The sequence below is a fragment of the Myotis lucifugus genome, unplaced genomic scaffold (genome assembly GCF_000147115.1).
Source record: "Myotis lucifugus unplaced genomic scaffold, Myoluc2.0 scaffold_68, whole genome shotgun sequence".
In the NCBI taxonomy this organism is placed as follows: Eukaryota; Metazoa; Chordata; class Mammalia; order Chiroptera; family Vespertilionidae; genus Myotis; species Myotis lucifugus.
This window is the reverse complement of record NW_005871116.1, coordinates 3,571,312-3,597,174: the sequence shown is the minus strand read 5'-3', so window position 1 is coordinate 3,597,174 and position 25,863 is coordinate 3,571,312. Positions and strand designations below refer to the sequence as shown.

The 25,863-nt window shown below is 36.1% G+C and overlaps 1 protein-coding gene across 10 annotated transcripts in view; it reads left to right on the top strand.

Moving 5' to 3' along the window:
• Positions 1-25,863, top strand: part of RICTOR (RPTOR independent companion of MTOR complex 2) — a 94,844-nt gene that overhangs the window by 17,581 nt on the left and 51,400 nt on the right. For 7 of the 10 annotated variants that reach the window (XR_002829633.1, XR_002829632.1, XM_023755023.1 and 4 more), the window contains exons 2-5: positions 7,118-7,215; positions 14,579-14,643; positions 16,091-16,222; positions 22,341-22,404. Coding sequence is in view for 7 of the 10 variants with exons in the window: in XM_023755023.1 (XP_023610791.1) it covers positions 7,118-7,215; positions 14,579-14,643; positions 16,091-16,222; positions 22,341-22,404 (359 nt within the window). In the remaining 3 variants the exon portion in view is untranslated. Of the gene's footprint in view, positions 1-6,453; positions 7,014-7,117; positions 7,216-14,578; positions 14,644-16,090; positions 16,223-22,340; positions 22,405-25,863 lie in introns of those variants that run through there. The other 3 variants (XM_023755021.1, XM_023755020.1, XM_023755024.1) reach the window with 3 other exon arrangements.

The window sequence follows — 25,863 nt, the reverse complement described above, 5'->3', positions numbered from 1 at the left end:
CCCTGTCACACACAGAGCAGGGCCGATCAGGGGGTTGGTGCGCTGCACCCTTTCACACACAGAGCCGCAGGGCAATCGGGGGATTGGGGAGCTTCCCCCTATCAGGCACAGAGCAGGGCTGATCAGGAGGTTTGGGCGCTGCCCCCTGTCACGCTGATCCCGGTGCCAGGAGCCTCGCTGCTCCGCTGATCCCGGTGCTGGGAGGCATATTACCCTTTTACTATATAGAATAGAGGCCTGGTGCATGGGTGGGGGCCGGCTGGTTTGCCCTGAAGGGTGACCTGGATCAGGGTGGGGGTCCCCACTGGGGTGCCTGGCCAGGCTGGCTGAGGGGCTGAGGGCTGTTTTCCCGCTGGCAGTTGACTAAAAGCTCCCAACTGCTCCTTGTTTTCTTTTTTTTTTTTTTATTCTGGGGCAGCTTTAGCTCTGAGGCCTCGCTGCTGAAAACATGGATACAATGTTGCGTTCCGGGGCTGACTGAAAGCCGGTTTTGTTTAGCTTCTTATTTGCAACATAGTAATAGTTGCTTAGAGTTGCAGTTGAGAGGCCGGCAAGTGAGGCGGGGAACGTTGGAGTCTGCAGTTCCTGGAGGAAGCAAGCCTCCCTGCTCGCTTCAGTGCCTGGCTGCCGGCCGCCATCTTGGCTGACAGTTAATTTGCATAAGGATACGCTGATTAGCCAATGGGAAGGGTAGCGGTCGTACGCCAATTACCATGTTTCTCTTTTATTAGTGTAGACTAGGGGCCCAGTGCATGAATTTGTGCACCTTGAAAGAAACTGTGGGCCGAGAGGCTGCAGTGGGTACAGGGGTGGGTCTCAGTCCATACTCCATGTCCCCGCCCGGCCCCTCCTGCCATGGCCCCTGGTCCCCTCTCCGCTGGCAGCCCTCCTCCCACCGATGGTGCTCCCATGCACTGACGGTGGCACCAGCGGCCCCGCTCACACTTGCTGAAGGTGCGGAGCGATTGGGTCTGGCGCCAGCAGCAGGTGCAAGCGGGTCCGGCACCATCAGCGGGTGCGAGTGAAGGCTGCTGCCCTGATCACCCCTCAGGAGCAGGGGGAGATGGAGAAGCCCTCAGGGGCGATTGGGGCTGGCAGCCATCACTCGCACCTGCTGACAGTGATGAGCGATCGGACCGGCACCGGCAATGGGTGTGGCTCTGGCGCCAGCTGTGGGTGCGAGCAGGGCTGGCGCCAGCAGCGGGTGTGAGAGGCGGCTGCCGGCCCCGATCGCACCTCAGAAGCAGGGTGAAAAGCCCTGAGAGGCGATCGGGGGCCAGCAGCTGGTGCAAGCAGGACCAGCACACGGGAGCAAAGAATTTTCAGTAACCACCAGAGGCTCACCTCATGACAGCAACTGCTGCCCCGCCTTGGTCTGGGAAACCTGCTCACCTGCTTCACTATCCCGCTGTGGCTGCCGCCTGCCGCCTGCCATGTTCTGCATGCACCCCCTTGTGGTCAGTGCACGTCATAGCAACGTCATGGTTTGTAGTCAAAGTTACATTGTTTATAGACGAAAAAGCTACACTTGAATCCAGTTCTTTTTCATTCCAAAATAGTTATGCATAAATAGTTATGTTTCATGGAGAAAAACAGAAACAGGAAAGTAGCTGCGCCAGATCCAATCGCTCCGCACCTTCAGCAAGTGTGAGCGGGGCCACTGGTGCCACCGTCAGTGCATGGGAGCACCATCAGTGGGAGGAGGGCTGCCAGCGGAGAGGGGACCAGGGGCCATGGCAGGAGGGGCCGGGCGGGGACATGGATTGTTTGATTGATGGGTTCTTCTGCCGTTCGGTCTATTTGCATATTAGGGTTTTATATATATAGATGAGAGGGAAGCCCTTAATTACATTTCTAGAAGCCACCTGTCAGAGAAGTGATCTGAACTATAAATAGTTATGTTTCATGGAGAAAAACAGAAACAGGAAAGTAGCTGTGCAAGAAAATATATGACTTTTAAATAATGCTAGCAGGCTGGGTGTGTATCACAATTGTCTCAGCCTTTAGGCATAGCTGTTCTATTCTTTTGTAGGGTTTGTTTACTTGGTGAATTGTTTCAGAGACAAATTTTTTCCCTCATATCTTGTAATAGTGGTTTCATCGTAGGTAATTACAATTTTCACTATATATATGAGAAAATGAATGCCCATGAGGTTTCATGGTTTGTAGTCAAAGTTACATTGTTTATAGACGAAAAAGCTACACTTGAATCCAGTTCTTTTTCATTCCAAAATTGTCTTTCTTTCCATTACTCCCAAATAGCTGTATGCCAGTAGTTTGTGGACCTTAATTTACTATGTATATTTGAACCTAAATTTATATAAAAATCAATTATATGTTGTACATTTATTAATAGGTAAATATATTAATATAATATATTGCAGCATGCTTAAAAGCAGTATATATTGAAAATATTTGAAAATAAATTCATTTTTATACACACATATATATATACATATATCTGAGTGTGTGTACACACATGTGCACATACACAGAGAATTAATCCAAAGGAGCAGTTGAGTGTCTGTGTGTATGTGTCTGTAGATACATATAGACAAAAGGTTTATTTTCTGTAGTTTTCTCTTGGTTCTGTGTGTGTGTGTGTTTATAAGATATTAAATTGCTAGATATTTAGCATTGACTTCAGTTATTTCATTACATCCAGAGAGATGCATCAGGAACTAAGGATTACACAATAAGAGGAAAAGGAGCCACCATAATTCTAGTAGTTCTTTTGTGCATTGCTTCCTTGCATTTGTAAGGTTGATCGTCATAGCCAGCAAGGCAGTTTCTTTTTGCTTTCCCCTTATGCAGCTGCGGGTTTCCTAAACTTCAGGAGTTCAGAGAATATCCTAGTAGATTATCTCATTTGTGCTTTAGACTTCTCACATAGCACTATAATTGGGACAGTTTCAGAGAAGCTAAATTGGAAACAAATAGAGTAGGAAGAAATAAAGAGGTAAACTCTCCTTAAATTTCTTTTTTTTCCTCCCATTTCTCCCTGCCCCAATAAAAGCCACATTGATCTCAGCTTGCTCACTACTTTTCCTAGTCTAAGTTCTGACTATCTAGCATAGGATTTGGCAAACTACAGCTCTTGAGCCAAGCCCATTTTATTGAAACATAGCCCATATTTATTCATTTATGTATTTTCTATGATTGCTTTCTTGGTACAACTTCAAGTTGAGTAATTGCAATGAGACCTTACGACCAACAAATTCTAATAAAATGCTTACTCTGTGGACCATTACAAAAAAAGTTTACAGACTCCTGTTCTAGCCAATAAGGAAGAAACTTTACTGGCTAGATCAGGAGTCTCATTTCATTACCATGGGGACATTGTAGCACATGAGCATTATAGTATTTCATGTCTAAAATGGCCCTAATACTCTTTTGAATTAACATATCATGAAGAAACCTTGAAATTCTTCCATAGTTGGGGAGTTCCTATAATTAACTAGAGGCCCAGTGCATGAATTCGTGTACCAGTGGGGTCCCTCAGCCTGGCCTGGGGATCGGGCCAAATCTGGCTCTCTGACATCCCCCAAGGGGTCCTGGATTGCGAGGGACCAATCCCTCGGCCTGACTTTTAAGGTAATTTAGGTCAGGCCGAGGGACACCACTGGTGCACTATTGGGGGTGGGGAGGGACACGGGAGGTTGGCCAACCGGAGAGGGACTGCAGGAGGGCTCCAGGGCGTGTCCAGCCCATCTTGCTCAGTCCCAATCGGCCGGATCCCAGCAGCAAGCTAACCTACTGGTTGGGGCACCTGCCCCCTGGTGGTCAGTGCACATCATAGCCACTGGTCGACTGCCTCCAGTGGTCAGTGCACATCATAGCGAGCAGTTGAGCGGCTTTAGCATATCATTAGCATATTACGCTTTGATTGGTTGAACGACTGACCGGTCAACTGGACCCTTAGCATATTAGGCTTTTATTATATAGGATTATATAAAAGAGAAAGGGGGTGAGGAGGGGAAGGAAGTTGAAAGGCTGGTTCACTTTGATTTGTAGTGACAATGATAACATCTGTATTCTAGTGTATTAGGTTCATTTTATATCATTATTTATTAGACAAACATTTGTTTCAGTGCTGCCTTCTTACTTCCTGTCAGTTTTTAAATTGTGTGCATGTTGTTTGTTGTTTTGTTTTCTTATTGTTGTTGATGGTCAGTTTCCTTTCACTTGCATATAAGGTTTGTTAAAGAAGGTTCTGTCTTGATTATTGATGTATTCCCACTACCTAAAATGTACCTGACATAATAGTTTTTCAGTTAATACTTATTGAATGAATGAACTCAGATATGAGATTTTATTTTGAATATGATTGTGTAAGGTGGTTGTTACATGATTGTACTTGAAAAAAAATCTGCAATTAGATTATACCTAGAAATAGGCAATAATTAGAAATATGCAAGCTTTTATGAAGTATATATCTGTTCAGACTAATCATCTTGACTATCATGTCAGATCATTACATTGTAGTAAGTGTCATCACTTTAGTGCAACTCTTTGTTTGGTGCCTGTCATCCTAATTAAAAATTGATATAAAATGGTTAGGTTATATATTTCCATTAGGTAAATTTCGCACTGGCTCTAATGATCCTTAATTCTGACTGCAAATTGCTGCAGGTTCTAAATTACCTTTAAAAGTTATTGTAAAGTTTTTATAAAGTTTTCTTATCTAGTTAAATCATTTTAACATCATTGGCTCACCAGTAACAGTGACCTTGCAATTCTTTTTAATGAGATCTGATCCCACCCAATGATGAGCTGTTTTCATTTCACTTTTAAGATACTCTCAGTGACTAATTTTAAGGACATATTCTAAAATCACTTAAAATTAGATAGAATTTTATTGGAGTTAAAAAATAAATCCAAAATTTCTAAGATTAAATGAATGATCAATTTGTGGTTGTCATGGCTAACACCCAGTGTAACAGAATATGAACAGATGCAAGCTAAATGTGAAATAGGACAGTGCAAACAGTTTCATTTGCTGAGGAAAACACTAATTCAAAACAAATTATTCCTTGGTATTGTGTTTATTTAAAAATCTCAAAGGAAGTCATAATGGCTCTTACACTAAAATATCTGCATGTGATACAGTTTCTTTTTAGATTGTGTTTTTGTTTTCTTTCAAACAAATATAATGCTGAGTATATTAATAGAAAAATAGTGTATGGCAAACTGAAGAAATTGACAGTCTTTACCAGTGGTTGGCAAACTGCTGACCATGGGGCCATATTTGCATGTGGCCTATTTTTGTAAAGCAAGTGGGCTAAGAATGGTTTCTATACATGTCTTATGTCATTTTTTATTTTAAATATTTTTTTAAATATATTTTATTGATTTTTTACAGAGAGGAAGGGAGAGAGATAGAGAGTTAGAAACATCGATGAGAGAGAAACATCGATCAGCCGCCTCCTGCACATCTCCTATTGGGGATGTGCTCGCAACCCAGGTACATGCCCTCGACCAGAATCGAACCTGGGACCCTTCAGTCCGCAGGCCGACGATCTATCCACTGAGCCAAACCGGTTTTGGCTATTTTAAATATTTTAAATATGTTGTTCAACTATCTTCTCACTTGCTTGTTTCCCACAAGAAATCAGCTGTCATCCTTTCTTTGCTTTTCTCTATGTAATTTTTCTTTTCTTTTTTTTTTAATCTGGTTGCTTTTAAGAGTTTCTTTACCAGTGATTTTGAGCATTTGATTTGATTAAGATGTGGCTTGGTCTAGTTTTCTCATGTTTCTTGTGTTTGGTGTTGGTTGAGCTTCTTGGATTTATTGGCTTATTTTCATCAAATTTGGAAAGTTTTCATCTGTTATTTCAAAAAATATTTCTATCCCCCATGTCTTTCCTTTGAGGACTCTAGTTACACATATTTTAATTATACTAGGCTGCTTGAAGTCCCATAGTTCACTGATGTGCTTTTATTTTTTTCTCTTTTTGTTGCATTTTGGTTATTTTCTGTTGCTTTGTCTTCAGGTTTACAATTCTTACCTTCTATGCTGTTATTCCCATCCGTAGTTTGAGAGCATTTGTAAACCTTTCATGCCTCTAAGTTTTTGAATGTATAGACTACAGTTATAAAAACGGTTTTAATGTCCCCTTCTGCTAATACTAACATTTATGTCAGTTCTGGGGCATTTTCAGTTGATTGATTTTTTTGGCTCAGTATGGGTCATGTTTTTCTGCTTTTTTGCCATGCATGCCTGATAATTTTTGAATGGATGATAAACATTGTAAATTTTGCCCTGTTACATGCTTCATATTTTTTTCTCTGCCTATAAATCTTTTTGAGCTTTGATCTGAAACATAGTTTAGTTACTTGGAATCAGTTTAAAGCTTTTATATTTGAAGATTTGTTAAATGGAGTCAAAGAAATGTTTAGTCTACATCTGATTTTTACCCACACTGAGCTAAGACTTCTCAATTTGGCTTTTAGGAACAAGCACAGCTCCCTGTCCTGTATGAATGCAAGGTACTCTTCCCTTTACTTAATTCTTTTGAGTGGTAATTTCCTCACACACATACATGCACCAACCATTGCTATACTGACTACTTGAGGGGTCCCTTTGCAAGATGAGCTCTCTCTCTTCAACTCAAACGGTTTGCCTAGGTTTCTCCTGCTAGCACCAAGGCCTGAAGACTGCATAGAGAAGGCAGTAAGCCGGGACAGTTGTAGAGCACACTTGCTTGTTTCTCATCTCTTACGGATCATTTTTCTTTACTTGCTGATGCCCAGTCTCTTGAGCTATAGTTTCCTATATTTTGTACAGTTGTTTAGTGGTTCAAATAGGATAGTTTTTTTTATGTCCATTACTACATTGTAGCTAGAAGTGAAATGTGGGGTGTTGCAATTTAAGATTTAGTGATTGAATAAATCCAGATGATGACATACAGAGTTGGACCATAGATATGAGTGGAGTATAAATGTGAAGGTCATTTGATGACTCATCCACATGGACTTTGATGTGACCTAAGAAGATGGATTTGAGATGGAGAGTAAGAATTTATATTAAAAGCCAAAGTTGTGACATTTTAATTCTGTATGTTTTATGTGTTTGGTTAGGAAAATACTCTTTTGAATTATCTGTCTTTTCTTCTAGAACCTTCTGATAACTTAAGGGAGATTCTCCAAAATGTGGCCAAATTGCAAGGGGTTTCAAATATGAGAAAGCTGGGCCATTTGAATAACTTTACTAAGGTAAGTAACTTGAATATTAATATTATCATCTACAATTCTTTGTTCCTTAGTATGCTTACTGGATGCTTCTTAACCATCATTAATAAGAATTCTTGAGTATTCTCCCAGTATTAGTGCTTTCCTCTAATGCTTCTCAGGGTTTTATCATGTGATTTCTAATTTAAAAGTGTCATTGAATAAGGGAAGTATTATTCAAATGCTTGTAGAAAATTTGGTGGGTTCAGAAAAGAATAAAGAAAAAAAGATCACTGAGAAATCCATAATCCAGTTTTCACTATTATTCACACATAGTGATGTATTGTTTTTGCCTTTTTATACTTATTTTTATTTGATGATATATGATAAATGTTTGTACATAAGTACGTGTGCATTGCATTTCACAGACATCATAATTCCCAGAGAAATACTAGAACTTCCTCTCTCTTTCCCTGATACTCTATTCCCATTGTCTGGCTCTCAGTTAGAGCCTAAGATAAATGCAGGGGCCCTCATCCCAAATAAATATTGACTTGATTTCTGTTAGTAGCCAAGATTCCCGAGTTTGATGGATTGGTATGTTTTTGTGCTTGGTTTCCAACTTTTGGAAAGATTGAAATGCCTATTATTTGAGGTGATGCCATAAATAGAAACCAGAATGGATTCTTTCGGAAAAATTTATTTTTCCATTTTAGTTTACTAAATATAAATTGTTCTTCTCAATTTTAAGTAGGGATAATTGTATGTTTTAACCTCTTCCTATTCTGTGATGCACAGACCAGCAGCATTGGCTTCACCTTGAAGCTTGTTTGAAATGCACTATTTTCAGCCCCATTCCAGTCCTACTGAATCAGAATCTACATTTTTAATAAAGATTCTCCTGTGAATTTCTGTGTACATTAAAGTTTGAGCAGCACTGTTTTAACCCTCTAAAATCTTTAATTTTTTTTTCTATCTGATAATTGGACTATTGCTTGGATTTGATTTGATTGTATAGAAGTAAAAGGGGATAAGTATATAGTCACTATGTAACAAAATTGTTTTGTCAATACGTGTTGTGCAGTAAATATAAAATAGGTTAGTTTTTTTCATAGGGGATCAAGTACATTTGTGTTTTCAGTGAAGTTTTGGAATATTCTGGCATTTATTTTTATATAACAGATGAAAAAATTATTTTATATGAGATGAGAGTGATTTTTTATAAGCAACTTTTAAGAACACTGACTAGGTGCTTGAGAAGGGAATTTCAAAAATATTCCTATGTATGTTTTTATTTTTATGAATGTGATGAAAAGTCTCCAAATACCTTCCTTCATTGTTCTAGTCAGATAATGTCAAGTCTTTAAGACCTAAAGTTGTTCCAAGGTTGCAGATTGCATCTCCTGGGTTCCCTCCCTTCTATTAAACTTCCAGTTTTATTTCACCATTTTTCACTCAGCTCCAATAAGTCTTTGCCATTTGCTTAGATTTAACTATTAAAAATATTAATAGAGGTTTATGTCCTGTTTGAATTCATGGTTTCTGTCATAATTAGGTTGACACCTAGATATGTCCTTTCACATCTCTTGACAACTAGGATTCTGAAAGAATTAAGAATCACTGCTGTAAATAAATGTCTATAGGTTTTATTATAAAATGTCTCTAAATGCCTAGCACAAAATAAATGCTTACTGAATTTAATCATAATATAATGTGCCTTTGAATTCCATTTTGTTGGAGAGGTAGATTAATAAATATATTATTAATATTTGTCATATTAATAATACATATTTCAGACCTGGTATTCCTAAAAAGCTTTTATTTATTTCCTTATAGAGTAAAATGTAGAAATTCTCAGAAATCTCATAAGAATAGCTCTATAGACTAAGAAAAAGAGAAAAATAATTATGATGCCAGTAAGCTTGTTAATCAGGAGTTAGTTGGTCATCCTTCTCTGTATTCTCATAACAGGTTATATATGTGTCTACTAAATTTTATCTGTTCTTTTATTATTTGTTGTAGGTTACTGTCTTATTGAACTGAGTTTCTTAAACATATGTTATAGCTAATATTTATTTTTCTCCTCTTATATACCTCTCTATCCCAAAGCTTGGCACATAAGAAGTGTTTAATTAAAGGTATTATATTACATTAGGAAAATTTTGCCTTTTAAATACGAGTTTTTGTTGTTTTAGCATTTGTTTTGTTAAGTGTAAGCCTAGCTTTTAGGATTAAGTTAATTTAGTAGATCATTGAGCTAAAATGTTGTATAGGGTAGACTTCATCTCTAGAATTTTAAACCTCCTTTTAAGGTATGAAGAGAGTGAGGGTGTTAGCTATGTGATCCTATAACCATGTGAATGTCACACAGCCATGCTTGCCTCCTGACATCATTTCACTAGATAAAGTAATGTGTATAACAGACTGCTGATGAATATAATCTTAGTATTCTATTTTTAAAACTATCAACATGCTCATAAAGACCTGTTTTTAAAGAGGAAAGTATTTCAGCTTTTATATTCTAAAAGTTCTTTTTCTATATTTAATCTCACATATTTATATTAAAACCCCCAAAGGAATCTTTATTTTGTTCTCTTTTTAAAAACTTCAAAAATAGTTGAAGCTAAATATAAAGTATCAAAATGGTACAGAACAATATATAGTAAATAGTGCAAATCCTTTTTCACATGCTTCCCATCCATCTCCCCATTCTCAGGGGGAACAAAAATACCATTCCCCAGAGGGAACCCTTAGAAAGTATTTATCCTTCTCTGGTATAATTATAAATGTGTGTGTGTGTGTGTGTGTGTGTGTGTGGATTAAAAGACTTAAAAAGAGGTATTTAATATAGTGCTTAGTTTATTTACTATTTTATGTGTGTACACAAAGGTTTTTTAATGAGATATATTGATTTGCAATTTGCCTTTTCCTACTTCCCAATATACCATAGAATTTTTTCCTTTTCTATAAATATAGATATACTTTTTTATAGCTATATTTGTATAAGATAGAATTTTCGAAGTATGATTTCTTAGTCAAGAGCATTTGTACTTTTTATTTTAAAATTAACTTCTAAAGTGCCCTCTGAAAAGAGCATGCTGTGGAATTCTACTCTGTGATAAGATGCTTAAAAGTTTGGGTTATTCTATCTGTTGCTTATTTAGAACCATTTATTTAACCTTCAGAGCAATATGAGTAAAATGGGAGTAGCATTTATCTGCCCAGTTTTAACTGATTATTATATTTTTTTAAATTAATTTTATTAATCTCATTTTTTATTATCTAGAGGTGGGTTTAGACTTCTATTTTATATTTTCATTGAATTTATTGGGTTGTTTTGTTTATATTAAATTTAACAGTTATGTTCATAATTTTAGACTTTTGATGATATCGAATGCTTAAGTTGGTTTATAAATAACAAAGAAACCTAATTCAACTGAGCTAAAGTAAAAAGAAGTTACTTGCTTTCGTGATGAGGAATACCAAATGTTGGATCCTAAGTTCAGGCAAAAAACCCAGGGGTTGAACAGTGGTAATTGCATTCTGTCTCTCCATTTTTCAGCTCTGTTTTCTTTTAGATTAGCTTTACTAGTATTCTTAGATAATTTCCAAATGACTAAGAGACAGCGTTCAGTCATTAAAAGAGAGAGGGTAGCCCTTTCTTTGTGTTTTCTGATGAAATCTGATCCTATTTGGTCACATTCAGCTAGGCATTGTGACTGCTGGTCACAAAAACAAATGGAATAGGGAGCAACAGAAGTCCAGTGAAAAGTGTTGAGTGATGTTTAATAATTTTGCATATTAAGTGACTATTATGCCAAGAATTCTTAGATTTTGCAAGGTCTTTAATGACTTCTAAACATAATCGGTGATTTATTCTTAATGTAACAAACTTCCGTGATAGGGCAGGCAATATTACATTTCAAGAACTTATACAGGAGATAGGAAATTACCTGTAATGGCTAAGATAGTGAGGGAATTGTTACTAAAGATTAAGGATTAATTCGTAATTCAATCAGTAGTTGAGGTGGCTGAGAGTCCCATTGCTTAAACTCACCAATTTAGTGCTTTACTTGCTATTTCTTTTTTTTCTTCTTCTTTTTAAAAATATGTATTTTATTGATTTCAGGGAAGGGAAAGGGAGAGAGAGATAGAAACATCAGTGATGAGAGAGAATCATTGATCGGCTGCCTCCTGCACGCCCCCAACTGGGGATTGAGCCACATCCCGGGCATGTGCTCTTGACTGGAATCGAACCCGGGACCTTTGAGTCCACAGGCTGATGCTCTATCCACTGAGCCAAACCAGTCAGGGCTTTACTTGCTATTTCTGTCTGCCTCTTTCCTGGAGTAAGAATTAAGGGGGTTGATTTGTACTTTAGGATTTTGTTATTTAAATTAGGTGGTAATTGGTAAGGTAGTGAGTCAGTCACTATAAGAATTTTGTATTAAAATAATTCTTATTATATTTTAAATCTTACTGTAGGTGAATTCCTGGTGATGAAAAGTAAACATTATATTTCTTTAATAATTGGAAGTTAGGCTCTTAGTAATACCTTCTAATTTCTTATTTCTGATATATGTAAATTATGTATGTGTAGAAAATTTAGTCTCTGGGGTAATTCTAATTCAAACAAGGTATTTTGATTTGAGATTGATCAATAAGTCCTTCTATAATTCTGAAAAATCTTGAAAGCATTATTTTAGCCACCATTAAAAGCATAGCCCTAGCATCCCTTGCTATCACTGAAAAAAAGACATGGATTAAGACTAATATGCTGTTTCATTGTAAATTGTTCTTTGTAGTTGTTACTTGTGATTTTCCATTTTCCAATTGAATAGACATTTTCCTCAGAAATGTTTCTTGCAATTAAAATTTGTTGATATTAGGTAGCAGAAAATACTTATTTCTAAATACTTTCCAAATTGTGTTTTATGAGATCATAGACATAACTTTGAATTTTGTTTTACTTTTCCACCAAAACTGCTAACTAGAGCAAATGTAAAATAGTGAACAGTCATATATTCGGTGATCTGAGAAGGTGGGTAATTTGGAAATTATGTTCTCTGAATCTAATCTGTTTGGCAAGTGTGAAAAAGATAATTCAGGAAATGAGGACCAAGTACACACTTAGAGGAGAAACCAACACTTGACAGGACAAAACTTGTGTATATTTACTTTTAGGATTTCAGAACATTTCATTTTAACATTCATTACCGCTGTGGAAGAAGAATGCAAATATTGCCTCTTTGGAAATTTAGTTGATACATATATAAATCATTGTTTTAAGAAAGTAACTTTTCCCATTTTAAAAGCTCAATGTCTTATATAAACAAATTCTTAGCTTCATTTTTCTATGAAGTTTATGAATTAGAGTGTGTCCAAGATCTGAGTAATAACACCATGATTACAATCATAAACAGTTCTGATTTTTCTTTTTTATTAATATGTAGTACCATATAGTGACAATGCTAGTAATATGAAATATCTGAGAAATCTCAAATAAATACTAAATTATTATTTTGTTAATCCTCACCAGAGGATATTTTTCCCATTGATTTTTAGAGAGAGTGGAAGGGAGAGAGGGAAGGAGGAGAGAGAAACAGAAATATCCATGTAAGAGAGACACACCTCACATTGATTGGTTGCTTCTCACATGTACCAGACCAGGGCCAGGGATCAAACCTGAAACCATGTATATGCCCTTGACCGGGAATTGAACCTGGGACCCTTCGGTGTTCAGGGCAACACTATAACCACTGAGCAACACTGACCAGGGCATACTAAATTGTTTTTAATAGTGATAAGTGTATTTTTGTGTGTGTGCGTTCTAATCCTTGGAAATGGGCAAGTTTTAAATGTATGTTTTTAGTTAGCTGTTCTGGTACAAATGATAGTTAAGTTTATTTACTCATTTTATGTGTTTAAATTGAGTATCTAGCCAGAGTGAGGTTCTCCAGACTTGGTTCATACCACTTTTGAAGCTAGAGAAATGAAGTGAGATGGTAATATTTAGGTATTCTTTTTTTTAATATCCAACTTTGCTCCCCTCTCCCTGTGTAAATAATTTCAGCACAAAGTTGTAGTAATATTTTTCACAGTGAGCTCTGGACTCAAACTGGTTTAGTCTGATTTCTGGCTTTACCACTTACTAGCTTTGTGGTCTCAGGAAGTCATGACTATCTGTAAGCCTAAGTTGTCCTCATTTACAAAAGTATTACTTAGTTTTCTAATACTTACCATCTTAGGGATGGTAAGATTAATTGTCAATCAATGTTACTGTTAAGACACACACACACACACATATATAATGTAAGTAATATATATTTATTGTAAACATTTATAAAATACAGACAAGCAGAGAATAATCACCTATGCTTGTACTTCCCTTTTTGATGTTAATAGCTGCATAAGATTCCTCCTTTATGAATTCCTCCTTAAGTTGGTTTCTAATTCCTTACTACTGTAAATAATGTCCTGAGCATATTGTGCTTTATGTTTTAGGTTATTTTAATATAAATCATCAAAAGTACTTTCTGATCCTGGTGCATTTTTTCAGTTTATTCCACAAAATATTTTCAGTTTATAATCCCATCAACAGTGTGTTTTCTTATCTATAATAATAAAAGCATAATATGCTAATTAGACTGGACATCCTTCCGGACGAAGCCAGAGCTTCGAGGGAAGCCTGGGTCCTGGGTGCCAGAGGGAAGCCGTGCCGGCAGCCTGGGGAAGGAAGGCCTACTCTTGCACGAATTTCATGCATTAGGCCTCTAGTCTGGTATAATTATATTAAAGAACAATTTCTTGCTTTTCTAAAAAAGATATGTTTTTTAATTGATTTTGAGAGGGAGAGGAATAGAGCTAGAAATATCGATGCGAGATAAACATCATATATTGGCTGCCTCCTGCCTACCCCCCCAACTGGGGACCAAGCCTGCAACTCAGGCATGTGCCCTGACTGTGAATTGAACCAGTGACCTCTTGGTTCCTGGATCAATGCTCAGTGGTTTCTATCACCCATCAGGCGGTAGAAATAAATCTGTATCCTTTAACTATAGAATCGTATTTCTTTTAAATATATTTTATTGATTTTTTGCAGAGAGGAAGGGAGAAGGATAGGGAGTTAGAAACATCGATTAGAGAGAAACATCAATCAGCTGCCTCCTGTACACCCCCTACTGGGGATGTGCCCGCAACCAAGGTACATGCCATTGACCAGAATCGAACCTGGGACCCTTCAGTCCGCAGGCCAATGCTCTATCCACTGAGCCAAACCGGTTAGGGCTAGAATCGTATTTTTTAAAAAATTTATTAAAAGTATTTTATTTTTCAATCTAAAGGAGTAATGTATATAGAAAAAAATATATAATAAATACATACATATTTGTGTTTTTTTTTCTGACAGCTTCTTTGTGATATTGGCCACAGTGAAGACAAATTGGGTTTTAACTATGAGGATATTATAATTTGGTAAGTGTAGTTCAGTTTCTTCTCTCTTCTGGTTTTTAGTATTAATCAGTTTTAGTAATTTTAAATTAAAATTAGGATACTTTAATATCTCATATTTGGTCTTATAGAAACAGTTGTTTAAACATTAGAAAAATTCAGGTTTTCCAATTTTTGTTTGTTATCCTGTTCTAATATTTTGTAATTATTAAATATAAAGAACCAAAGCTAATGTTGAAAAATACCTGGAGTTCTGCAATTTAAACTTCTAAATGGCAAACTTGATTTGCTCATGCCCACTAATAGAGGCATAACATTATGTATATATATATATAAAAACCCAGCAACTGGAATAGTGGAACAACCAGAACTACCTATGGCTATGATGTGCACTGTGGCAACCAACCAGCCTGATCTGGGCCTTGATCGCCCCCCACCCCCCCCAAACTGGCCCAGCCTCCAGTTGCCCCCCCACCCCCCCAAGCTCAATCGGGGGTGGGGCCGGCCAGCCAACTGCCCATGGCCCCTCCTCCCTGCCGGCCCGGTCCCATGGGCCTCCATCGGGGTGGGCCAGCTGGACCCCACCCATGCACGAATTCATGCACCGGGCCTCTAATAGGATATAATTTGTGCCTACTGTCATTATAAAATACTAGTGGCCCAGTGCACGAAATTTGTGCGGGGGGTGGGGGGGTCCTTCAGCCCAGCCTGCACCCTCTCCAATCTGGGATCCCTCTCGCAATCCAGGACTGCTGGCTCCTAACTGCTCACCTGCCTACCTGCCTAATTGCCCCTAACCACTCTGTCTGCCGGCCTGCTTGCCCCAAACTGTCCCCCCTGCTGGCCTGATCGCCTCCAACTGCCCCCAACTGCCCCCTGGCCAGCCTGCTTGTCCCCAACTGCTCCCCCCTGCCGGCCTGCTCGCCCCCAACTGGCCCCCCCCTGCTGGCCTGCTTGCTCCCAACTGCTCCCCCCCCACTCCCCCCCGGCCTGATCTCCCCTAACCTTCTTTGCCTTGGCCCTGCCACCATGGCTTTGTCCAGAAGGTCTCCAGGAAGGTCTCCCAGTCTAATTAGCATATTACCCTTTTATTAGTATAGATTTTTACTTACTGGTTTAAACACAATAGGTTTTTTTAGAGTGGAAGCAGGTAGGCAGATAAAGGGAAATAGATTATAGTGGCATATGTGTTACAACGTGAAAAAGGCATATTTAATGTCCCATTTTTTATGTAAAATAAACTACAGAAGATAGGACAAAACTCAACATTTTCTTGATTGATGAGAATGTACCAAGGAAGCACAGATGAAAAAATATCACTAGTGAAGTTCCATGGCTTACAGCAAAATTATTTTTATATGTGTAAAATAAATAGTAGTTTTGCTTATTTCAACTGAGGAAGAATTTTATACCACAATTTTATATGTATTTGAAACTTGTACAGCAAAACTTTTTGTCTGTTTTCAAACAGCTTGCGGTTGGCTTTATTGAATGAAGCAAAAGAAGTGCGGGCAGCAGGGCTACGAGCTCTTCGATATCTCATCCAGGACTCCACTATTCTGCAGAAGGTGCTTAAATTGAAAGTGGACTATTTAATAGCCAGGTAATTTTCTGGGAACTATCTATGTTTTTATATGTTTTAAAAATTTTGTATTAAGTTTTAGCATACCTATCATAAAATACAAATTTTTAGTGTAGAGCCTGATAATTTTTACAGATATGACAACCAAGTTCCCTGTTATTCCAAATAAGATATAGAACACTTTCAGCATCCCAGTCAAGTTTCCTTGTGTCTTCAACCAGTAATAAACATTGTTCAGGCTTTTCTCTTTATAGACTAGTTTTTCCTGTTCTTGAACATCATATGTTGCAAATCACTGTGTAGTATTTCATGTTATGAATAGATCACAGTTAGTCCATTCTGTTGATGATTTTCTGACTTGTTTTCAGTGTTTAGCTATTTTGAATAAAGCATTCCTAAACATTCTGTATAATTCTGTTGATGGGCATATACTAGTGTATGCACTCATTTCTCTCAGATATATACATATGTAGGAGTGGAATTGCTGGGTCGTAAGGTTTATGTATATTTAGCTTTAATAGATATTGCCAACAGTTTTCCAACATGATTGTCCTGATTTACATTCTTAGCAACAATGTTTGAGAGTTCAGGTCTCTCCACATCCTCATCAGCACCTGCTATTTTCAGTCTTTATACCCTTTTGACTGTGGTTTTCATTGTGAATTCCCTTTGTGGTTTTAATTTGCATTTCCCTGATGGGTAGTGATGTTAAGCACCTTTTATATTTGGGTATCCTCCTTGTCTTTTGCTCATTTGTAAATTTGATTATCTATCTTGTTTTGTAGGAGTTCTTGATATCTTATGTATGTGACTCCTTTCAGATGTGCTGTGCATATTAAGAATATTTTTTCCAAATCATTCTGCCTTACCTTTTCACTTTTCTTAACTAATAAAATTCAATATAGAGGTTGTTTGTTTTATAGCTTAATGCTTTAGATCTCTTCGGAAGATGGTATTCTATGTTTTTTCCTAAAGAATTTATTCTTTAATACATTTTAGTAGGTAATGGCCATTTTTATTTTTATCAAATAAATATGAGCAGAATTTGTTGAAAAGGTTTTTTTCACTTCTAGATTAGTGCCACTCTTGTTGTAAATCAGGTATCAGATAAGTATGGATTTATTTTGCATTCTTTATTCTCATTAGTTGGTCTATTTGTCCATTCTTGCCCCAGTTTCTCACAGGGTTAATGACTGTAGTTTGAGAATATATTGATACCTGTTAATATAAGTCTTTCAACTGTGTTTCTTCAAGATTCTGTTGGCTATTTTGGGATCTGCATTCCCATATATATTTTATAATCATCTTGACCATTTCCATAAAAGTTTCTGGGATTTTAGTAGTAATTACATTGAAGCTCTAGGTTAATTTGGGATGAGTTGACATCTTAATAATGTTGAATCTTCCAAACCTTTAATTATTTGGAACTTTAATTTCTCTCAACAACATTTTGTAGTTTCTGTGCACAGATCTTGCACATAGTTGTTAGGTCTATTTAAGGTATATTTTAATAATTTATATATTTTTATTTAATGTAATTAATTCACTTTTGATTCTAATTGTTTTTAAAATTATTTTAGAATTTCTATTACATAAGTATTAATTGCAAGTGATGACCATTTTATTTTTCCCTTTCCAATCCTTATATCTTTATTTTTCTTTCCTTATTGCATTGGCTAGAATATTGCACTGACTAGAAATGGTGGAAAACTTTGTTTTGCTCCTTAACTCAGACTACAAGAATTCAATATTTCACCCTTATTTATGAAACTTGCTATAGGCTTTCAGAGGAATTTTTTCTGTTTTTTGTTTGCATTGCTGAAGTAAACATCACTTGTTCATGATGTCTCATCCTTTTCATGTATAACTGAATTTGGTTTCCTAATATTTTGTGGCAATTTTTTGTAGCTATACTCATGAGAGTTATTGGCCTTCGTTTTTCCATTCTTCTAATGTCCGTGTTTGGATTTTGACAGCAAGAGTATAATTGTTTTATAAAACAACTAGGGAAGTTTTGCCCTCATTATATTCTGTGGAAAAATTTATGTTAGATGGGTCTTGTTTTTTTTCTTACATGATTAGTAGCATTCACCAGTGAGTATGTCTAGGCCTGGGGTTTTCTTTATTGGAGTTTTAAGATTATGGACTCAGTTTCTTTAACAGGTAGAGTACTATTAGTACTATTCTGGTTTTGTACTTCTTGTGTCCGTTCTTGCTTTTTTGAAGCTTTGTTATTGCATTCATAATAAGAATCACTAAACCTTCACATTGGGCGAATCCTTTTATAGTTATGAAATATCTCTCTTTGTCCCTTGTAGTACTTCTTTTATGAGTGTTCATGTTATCTAAATATAGCTGCACAACTTTCTTCTATTTAGGGTTTGTATAATATGTCTTTTCTCACTCACTTTCTATCTTTTCTGTCCTTACATTTAAGTGTCTCCTATAAATATCAAGTGTTGTTTTGTGTTTTAACTCTGGTTTGACATCTTTGTCTTCTAATTGGAGTGCTTAGACTATGTTTAGTGGTTTTTTTATATAAATGGTATCTGGACTTTATCTAATGTAATTACCCATGCATTTGTCATTTAGTTACCAGTTTTTTCATATATTTGAATTTGTTTGCTATCTTGCTATTTGCATTCTATTTGTCACATATGTTCTCTGTTCTTGTGTTTTTCCTTTTTTGTTTCTATTGGAATGATCAAGAATTTTTCTCTTCTTTTAACGTCTTTAGCAGTTGCCGTAGAGATAACAACATGTATCCTTCACCTATTAAGGTCTATCACTTTTATTACAACCAGCACAATGCAGGAAGCCTCTTACAGTTTGACTATATCTTTTCCTCTCTTTTGTGTTATCACTATATTTATTATTTCTATATATATTTGTAACCTACTAACCCACAGGATAGTATTATTATTGTTTTAAACTTCAACAGTTGATATTTACCTACATTATTTATGCGCCCCAGTAGTCTTCCTTTTTGCATTTCCACACTTTCATCTTGGATCACTTTCTGTCTGCTTGATGAATTTTCTTTACTGTTTCTTGTAGTGCAGGTTACTGGAGATAAATTCTCTCATCTTTTATTTTCTGTAAATGCCTCTCCTTTGCCTTCCTATTTGAAGGCTTTTTAAAATGACCTGTTACTATTTTTTCAGTGCTTCAAATAAATTTTTTTGGATATATTTTATTTTTACCTGTTGCACAATAAGTTGTTGCTCATTTTTGTTGTTCCTTTATAAGTGATGTAAGTGATGTGTCTTTTTTTTTTTTTAAATCCTTTCCCGGGGATATTTTTCCATTCATTTTTTTTTTGGTGGAAGAGAGAGGGAAAAACAGAGAGGAATACCAGTGTGAGACAAACCCATTTATTGGTTGTCTCCTGCATGTGCCCTGACCAGGTCCTGGGCCAGGGAGGAGGCTGCAACTGAGGTACGTGCCCTTGACTGGAATCAAACCCAGGACCCTTTGGTCTGCAGGTCAACGCTCTAGCCACTGAACCAAACCAGCTAGGGTTGATGTGTCTTTTTTTCCTCTGGCTACTTTAAATGGTTGTTTTTGGTGGTGTTCTATTCTTTCCTATCCTCTGGTACTCCAGCTATATAGGTTGAATCTGTTCATCCGTTCACTGTCCCCCGATTTGTCTGATACCCTTACTATACTTTCATTCTTTGTTGTTAATCTTTGTGCTTCAATGTGACTTTTTTAATTCCTCCATCCTGCTAGTAAATCAGTCTCTTGAATTTTTAATTTTAGTTGTCTTTCTATTATTTTACTCTTATTTAAAGATTTTAGGTTTCTCCTATTTCTTTATTTTCTACTTCCTTGAGCATATTAATTATAGTTATTTATAGAGTCCTGTAATGAGAACTCCAATATGTGAATCACTTGTGTTGTTTCTATTGTCATTTTCTTTTCTTACTTTTTTTTTTACTTGGCCCTTCGTTTGTTTAAAGCATATTTTATATTATCTGATTAGATGTGAACATTGTATACCAAATTTTTGGCTCTGGATCATGTTATTCTTCCCTTAAGAGAGTTAAGATTTATTCTGGAATGTTGGCATATCATGCTGACGGTTTTAGCTTTGCCTTTCCTCTAGGAAGTGGCTATTTGATCTCAAATGAAAGTGTAGATATTCAGCAGAACTTCTTCACCTTGACTAGAATTGAGGCCTGACATCTATCTTGGTATTATGTACCTGCTAAAATTTCTGCTCAGTTTCTTAACTTTTCAGCAGTAGGTTTTTTGTTTGTTTTTTTTTAATTTATCTTTATTGTTGAAAGTATTACAGATGTCCCCTTTTTTCCCCAATGACTTCTCCTTCCCTCCCCCCAGGCCTTCCCACGCTGTTGTCTCTGTCCATGGGTTATGCATATATGCATATAAGTTATTTGGTTAATCTCTCCCCACCTACCCACCCACCCCCACATTTGATAGTCTGTTCCATGCTTCTATGTCTCTAGATCTATTTTGTTCATCAGTTTATTTTGTTCATTAGATTCCACTTATGAGTGAGATCATGTGATACTTGTCTTTCTCTGACTGGCTTATTTCGCTTAGCATAATACTCTCCAGGTCCCTCCATGCTGTCTCAAAGGGTAAGAGATCCTTCTTTTTCACAGCTGCATGGTACTCCATGGTGTAAATGTACCACAGCTTTTTTATCTACTCATCTACTGATGGGCACTTGGGCTGTTTCCTGATTTGCTGTTATGAACATAGGGGTGCATATATTCTTTCTGATTGGTGTTTTGGGCTTCTTAGGATGTATTCCTAGTGGTCAAGTGGCAGTTTCATTTGTAATTTTTTTGAGGAAACTCCATACTCTTTTCCCTAGTGGCTGCACCAGTCTCCATTCCCAGCAGCAGTGTACTAGGTCAGCAGTAGCTTTTTGCTTGCTTTCTTGGATTTTAATCCTACTTTTGCACAACATAGAAATTGGCAAGTACCTTTAAGAGGGTATCGTATGCAGATTTGAGCTCACTTTCCTGTATTTTCTTCTCTATGGGATTTCACCCTCAAGTCCCAAAGTTCAACCTGTCCCTTCAATCCAACAGGACTTTTGCTTTCTGCTAAGACTCTATTTCCCTAAAACTAGGGAATGACATGGGCCCCCAGTGACAAAGCATGGGGTGAATGTGGAGTTTGTGCTTCTCTTTAGAAGGATTATTATCCATTGCCCTTTTAACAGTGTCTTTACAAAGTAGTTTGTTCAACATTTATAATTGTGTTTGGCAGGAGGGTGTGTCTGTGCCAATCCTCTCTGTTGTGGCCAGAAATGGAATTCTATGTCTATTTATGTTTTAATAAAATTTCTCTCGATTAATTATATAAAGAGAGAAGTAATGCTTTTGAATAGCAAACTATATATAAAGTGTTGGTTAGAATAATGACCTGTGTAAATACAGATGAAATGACTTAATCAGAGACTAGAAATTGAACAATTTAATACATTTTAGAGAGAAGTGTCAATTAAGTGATATTTGATTGAGCATTAATTTTTGGAGTGCATTCAGATTTCAAATTATATTTTGGCAAAATAGAGTTATTGTGGCCAGTACATAAAACTTTTAACTCAGTCACAATACAGAGGTGGGGCAAAAGTTCGTTAACAGTTGTTCATAGGGAAAATAATACAATAATTAATGCAAGAATAAACTTTCACATGCTCACAACTGTAAATCTACTTTTGCCGACCCCTGCATATAAAAGTTAGGCCTTGGTTAAAATCACAACTAAATTGTAAGCTTAAAATACTTGCCTTTCACAGTTTTTTATAAAATATCTGAATTTTATCAAAGATAGATAAATATATTTCTCAGTAGATTTCTAGTACTTTGCTCTATATTTATTATTTCTGTATAGACATATATAATTCTGTGACTTACTTGTTATATTCTATAGCATTTCCTAGAGTTGTAAATGAAGTAGTTTTGAAATGTTTTATTATAGTAAGTATTTATCACTAGAGATATGTAAGCTAACTAAATATCAGCTGGTACTACAAATTCATGTGTATTAAACATTTTAAATACCATATTAACATTATGAATATGGGTCTGATTTATTGGTATTGTTTTACAAAAACTTGTTAAGACTTTTATCAATAATCATTTTGTTTATTATTTAGGTGCATTGACATACAGCAGAGCAACGAGGTAGAGAGGACACAAGCACTTCGATTAGTCAGAAAGGTATGCTCCATGTCTAAAAGTAAAGGCAGATTTATGGTTTCCATGTTAAGTATTTTGCATTTTTAGATTTAGACTATTTTATGAAATCTTCTTATTAAAACCTAAAGCTAAATTCTCAGTAAATATTTTTAAGATTATATATGAGTTAAATAGATTTATGAAACTTTGAGGTGAGCATAAATATTTGTGTAATTATTCTATGTTATTAGGTATAGCTAGAGCAATATTTTTTATAAAATGTTTATTGTAAAGAGTATTTCTCTCTTTAGTAGACATGCAAATGAAATTAATGTTTTGATATGTTACTGAAAAAAGAGAACTACGTGCTTCTTCCCTTGATTTTTCCCCTTAAATATATGCTTGGAATTAATACTATTAAATGGATGCCCAAATAATTGCAATAGTTGTTTTGAAGATAAATTTGGATACAATTTATAGGCAGCTGCAATAAGAATTCAGGCCATTGTGTATGATAAAAAGTCAAAATCTCAATTTCTGCAAGAGAATTTGTTAAGGTTAATCCATAATGCTTCTAGTGAGAGGCCTTCAAGAAAGTTTTTGTTCTTACATGTAATGTGATGCCCTAAGGGTAGAGGAATAGTGAACCGAGTTAGCTTTGTTAGGACGTAGCTTGTGAAAGAATTTTATCATGTTTCATCTTAAAGTATCATGTTTGGTTCTAAACATTCATGAGACTCATGAAGTGTGTATGCTTGTTTTAATGTAAAAACATCTAAAATTATTTATCAATTAAGTTTTTTGGCTTTTCTCTTTCCCCACCTTGGAATTCAGTGCATGCTCCAGAATGTGCAGTGTTGAGTTTGTACATTAACTAGATTCCTTCTTTTTCCTTTTTCTTCCAATTGTCTAGCTTGTGTTAGGAATAGTATCTACTAGTGAACATAGTAAGGAAGAGTAAATGGATGCGTTGTCTTAAGAGATGTTTGTAATTTTTTTAAAGAGTGAGATTGGAAATTATGAATTTTTGTTACAGGTAAACATATTGGAACCATAGTTTGTGTCTTTACATTTAAAAATTAGATTTATGAATTTGATTTATTCATACAATCTCTCCTACTGCCATGATTTTGAGAATTCAAGATAAGAAAACAAAGTTGTACGCCCTAACCGGTTTGGCTCAGTGGATAGAGCATCAGCCTGCGGATTCAAGGGTCCCAGGTTCGATTCCGGTCAAGGGCATGTACCTTGGTTGCGGGCACATCCCCAGTAGGGAGTGTGCAGGAGGCAGCTAATCGATATTTCTCTCTCATCGATGTGTCTAACTCTCTATCCCTCTCCCTTCCTCTCTGTAAAAAATCAATAACATATTTTTAAAAAAAAAGAAAACAAAGTTGTTTCTGAAGAACCTAGAATAACTTTTTGGTTATTAGAGTTATCTATGTCAATATTTATCATATTAGGGATTAAATTGAGACATTAAAATATGTTAGCATATTAAAAATAACATAATCATTACATGTAAACATAGATAACATTTTAATAAAAGTAACTATTTTTAAAAAGAAAATGAGTAGAGTGGCATTATATTAGATTTTTGCAAATAATGTCTGTCTTGATAGAAGATAGCTGGATTATCATATTTGCTTTGGTATTCAATCTGATGTGTTTTCACACATGCAATGGTCTCTGGAAAACTTCAATATATACTTGTGAGAGAATGAGAGTAGAAAAAGACAAATAAGGTCTTTGGTTTATTATGAAAACAGTTTACCTTTGCAGAATCCCTGAAAATGTCCCTTAGTTTCCTAGATCACACTTTGAGAATTGTTGCCCTTGAAATTGTGTTCAGAAGAAAAGACCACTCCAAATGGATTCAAACAATTAAATTCACTTTTAAAAAATTATTTAAAGAACATTTTATTTCAATTTTGTAAACATTTTTGTACAGGTTACAAAATGGCCAGTAAAATAAACAGATTCTTGAAAACAATTTAATAACTCCATAACAAAATTATATTCTGTGTGTTATCTTCTGAAGTACTTAGCAATTTGTGGCAGATACTGTTTGTGAATCCAAGAGCAGGAATATTACTTGTACCTGATGGTAGAATATAAGCTCAGAGGAAGAGTCCTGACACAGGGCTTCTCCTTGGTTTAGCTAAAAGCAGTTAAAGGGAAAACACACTTGCTAAATGAACAGTGGCCTCTATTCGCCTGAGGAACTATAATTTCATTAGTACTTTTAACAACCAAAGCAAACATTTCTTTTTTTCAGTAACATCTTGGCAACTGAGGTAGTAGAAATTAATGATAATATTATAATTGTTGAGGATTTTTTATATGCATGCAAAAAAGTTTTAAATTTTTTTGTAAAAGTATTTTCTTTTAGTTTTAAAAGTAAAAGTATTTGTTGCTTTAGGATAACTGCTCTATGAGTAATTAAGGAATACTCATATTACTTTTCCTTCACTTTCACTTACTTCAATCATTCGGAAGGTTCTTGTTTATTTTCTTGTTTCTTTTTCCATGTCTGTGATTTTTTTCCCCTTGTCTCTCCAGTCCAGGCAATCCTTTCTTATCTCTTTGATTTTCAATATAGTTTTTTCACTGGTCAGCTATTGCTTTTCTTTAAATTGTAAGCCATCATTTTCTTTATATATCATTTCTTAATGCATGTAATAAAAGATTAATAATATATCAGGTTTTTTTTGTGTGTGTGTGTTTTTACAATTGACAAGAGAGAGATTCATTTAGGGAAATTATTTGTCCTTGATTCATAGCAATTGGCATATCCAGTGCAAGAACTTAGTTCTTTGGATTGTCAAACCCATTTAGCCCACAATTATTTTTAGTATTATGTACTATCTTCTTACTTTGGCATTCAGAGCCAGCATTTGGTCCAACCAGTTATGACCTATCTCATTATGCCATTACTAGAGGCCTGGTGCACAACATTTGTGCACTGGTGGTGATGGGGGGGGGGGTGTCCCTCAGCCCGGCCTGCGCCCTTTAGCAGTCCAGGAGCTGTCAGTCGGACTTCCTTAGCACTGCCGTGGAGGCAGGAGACGCTCCCGCCACCGCCACTGTGCTTGCCAGCCGTCAGCCTGGCTTGTGGCTGAGCAGCACTCCCCCTTTTGGAGTGCACTGCCGACCAGGAGGCAGCTCTTGTCTTGAGTGTCTGCCCCCCTGCTGGTCAGTGTGCATCATAGCGACCAGTTGTTTTGCCGTTCGGTCAATTTGCATATTACCCTTTTATAATATAGGAATAGGACAAGTGCGGACAAGCTGCCCTTTGCCACTGTTAAGATCATTATTCTTTCTTACTCTTTCTGTTAATTTTTACCATTTTCTACATTATATTCATCTTTCAGTCTCAGCTCAAATTTCAGATATTCCCCTTAGAGAACTCTGTCTAATTCCTTTATAGAAGTTTACAAATTATTACCTACTCATTAATATGTTTATATCTGTTTGTCCTATCATGCCTAAAAAGGTTAT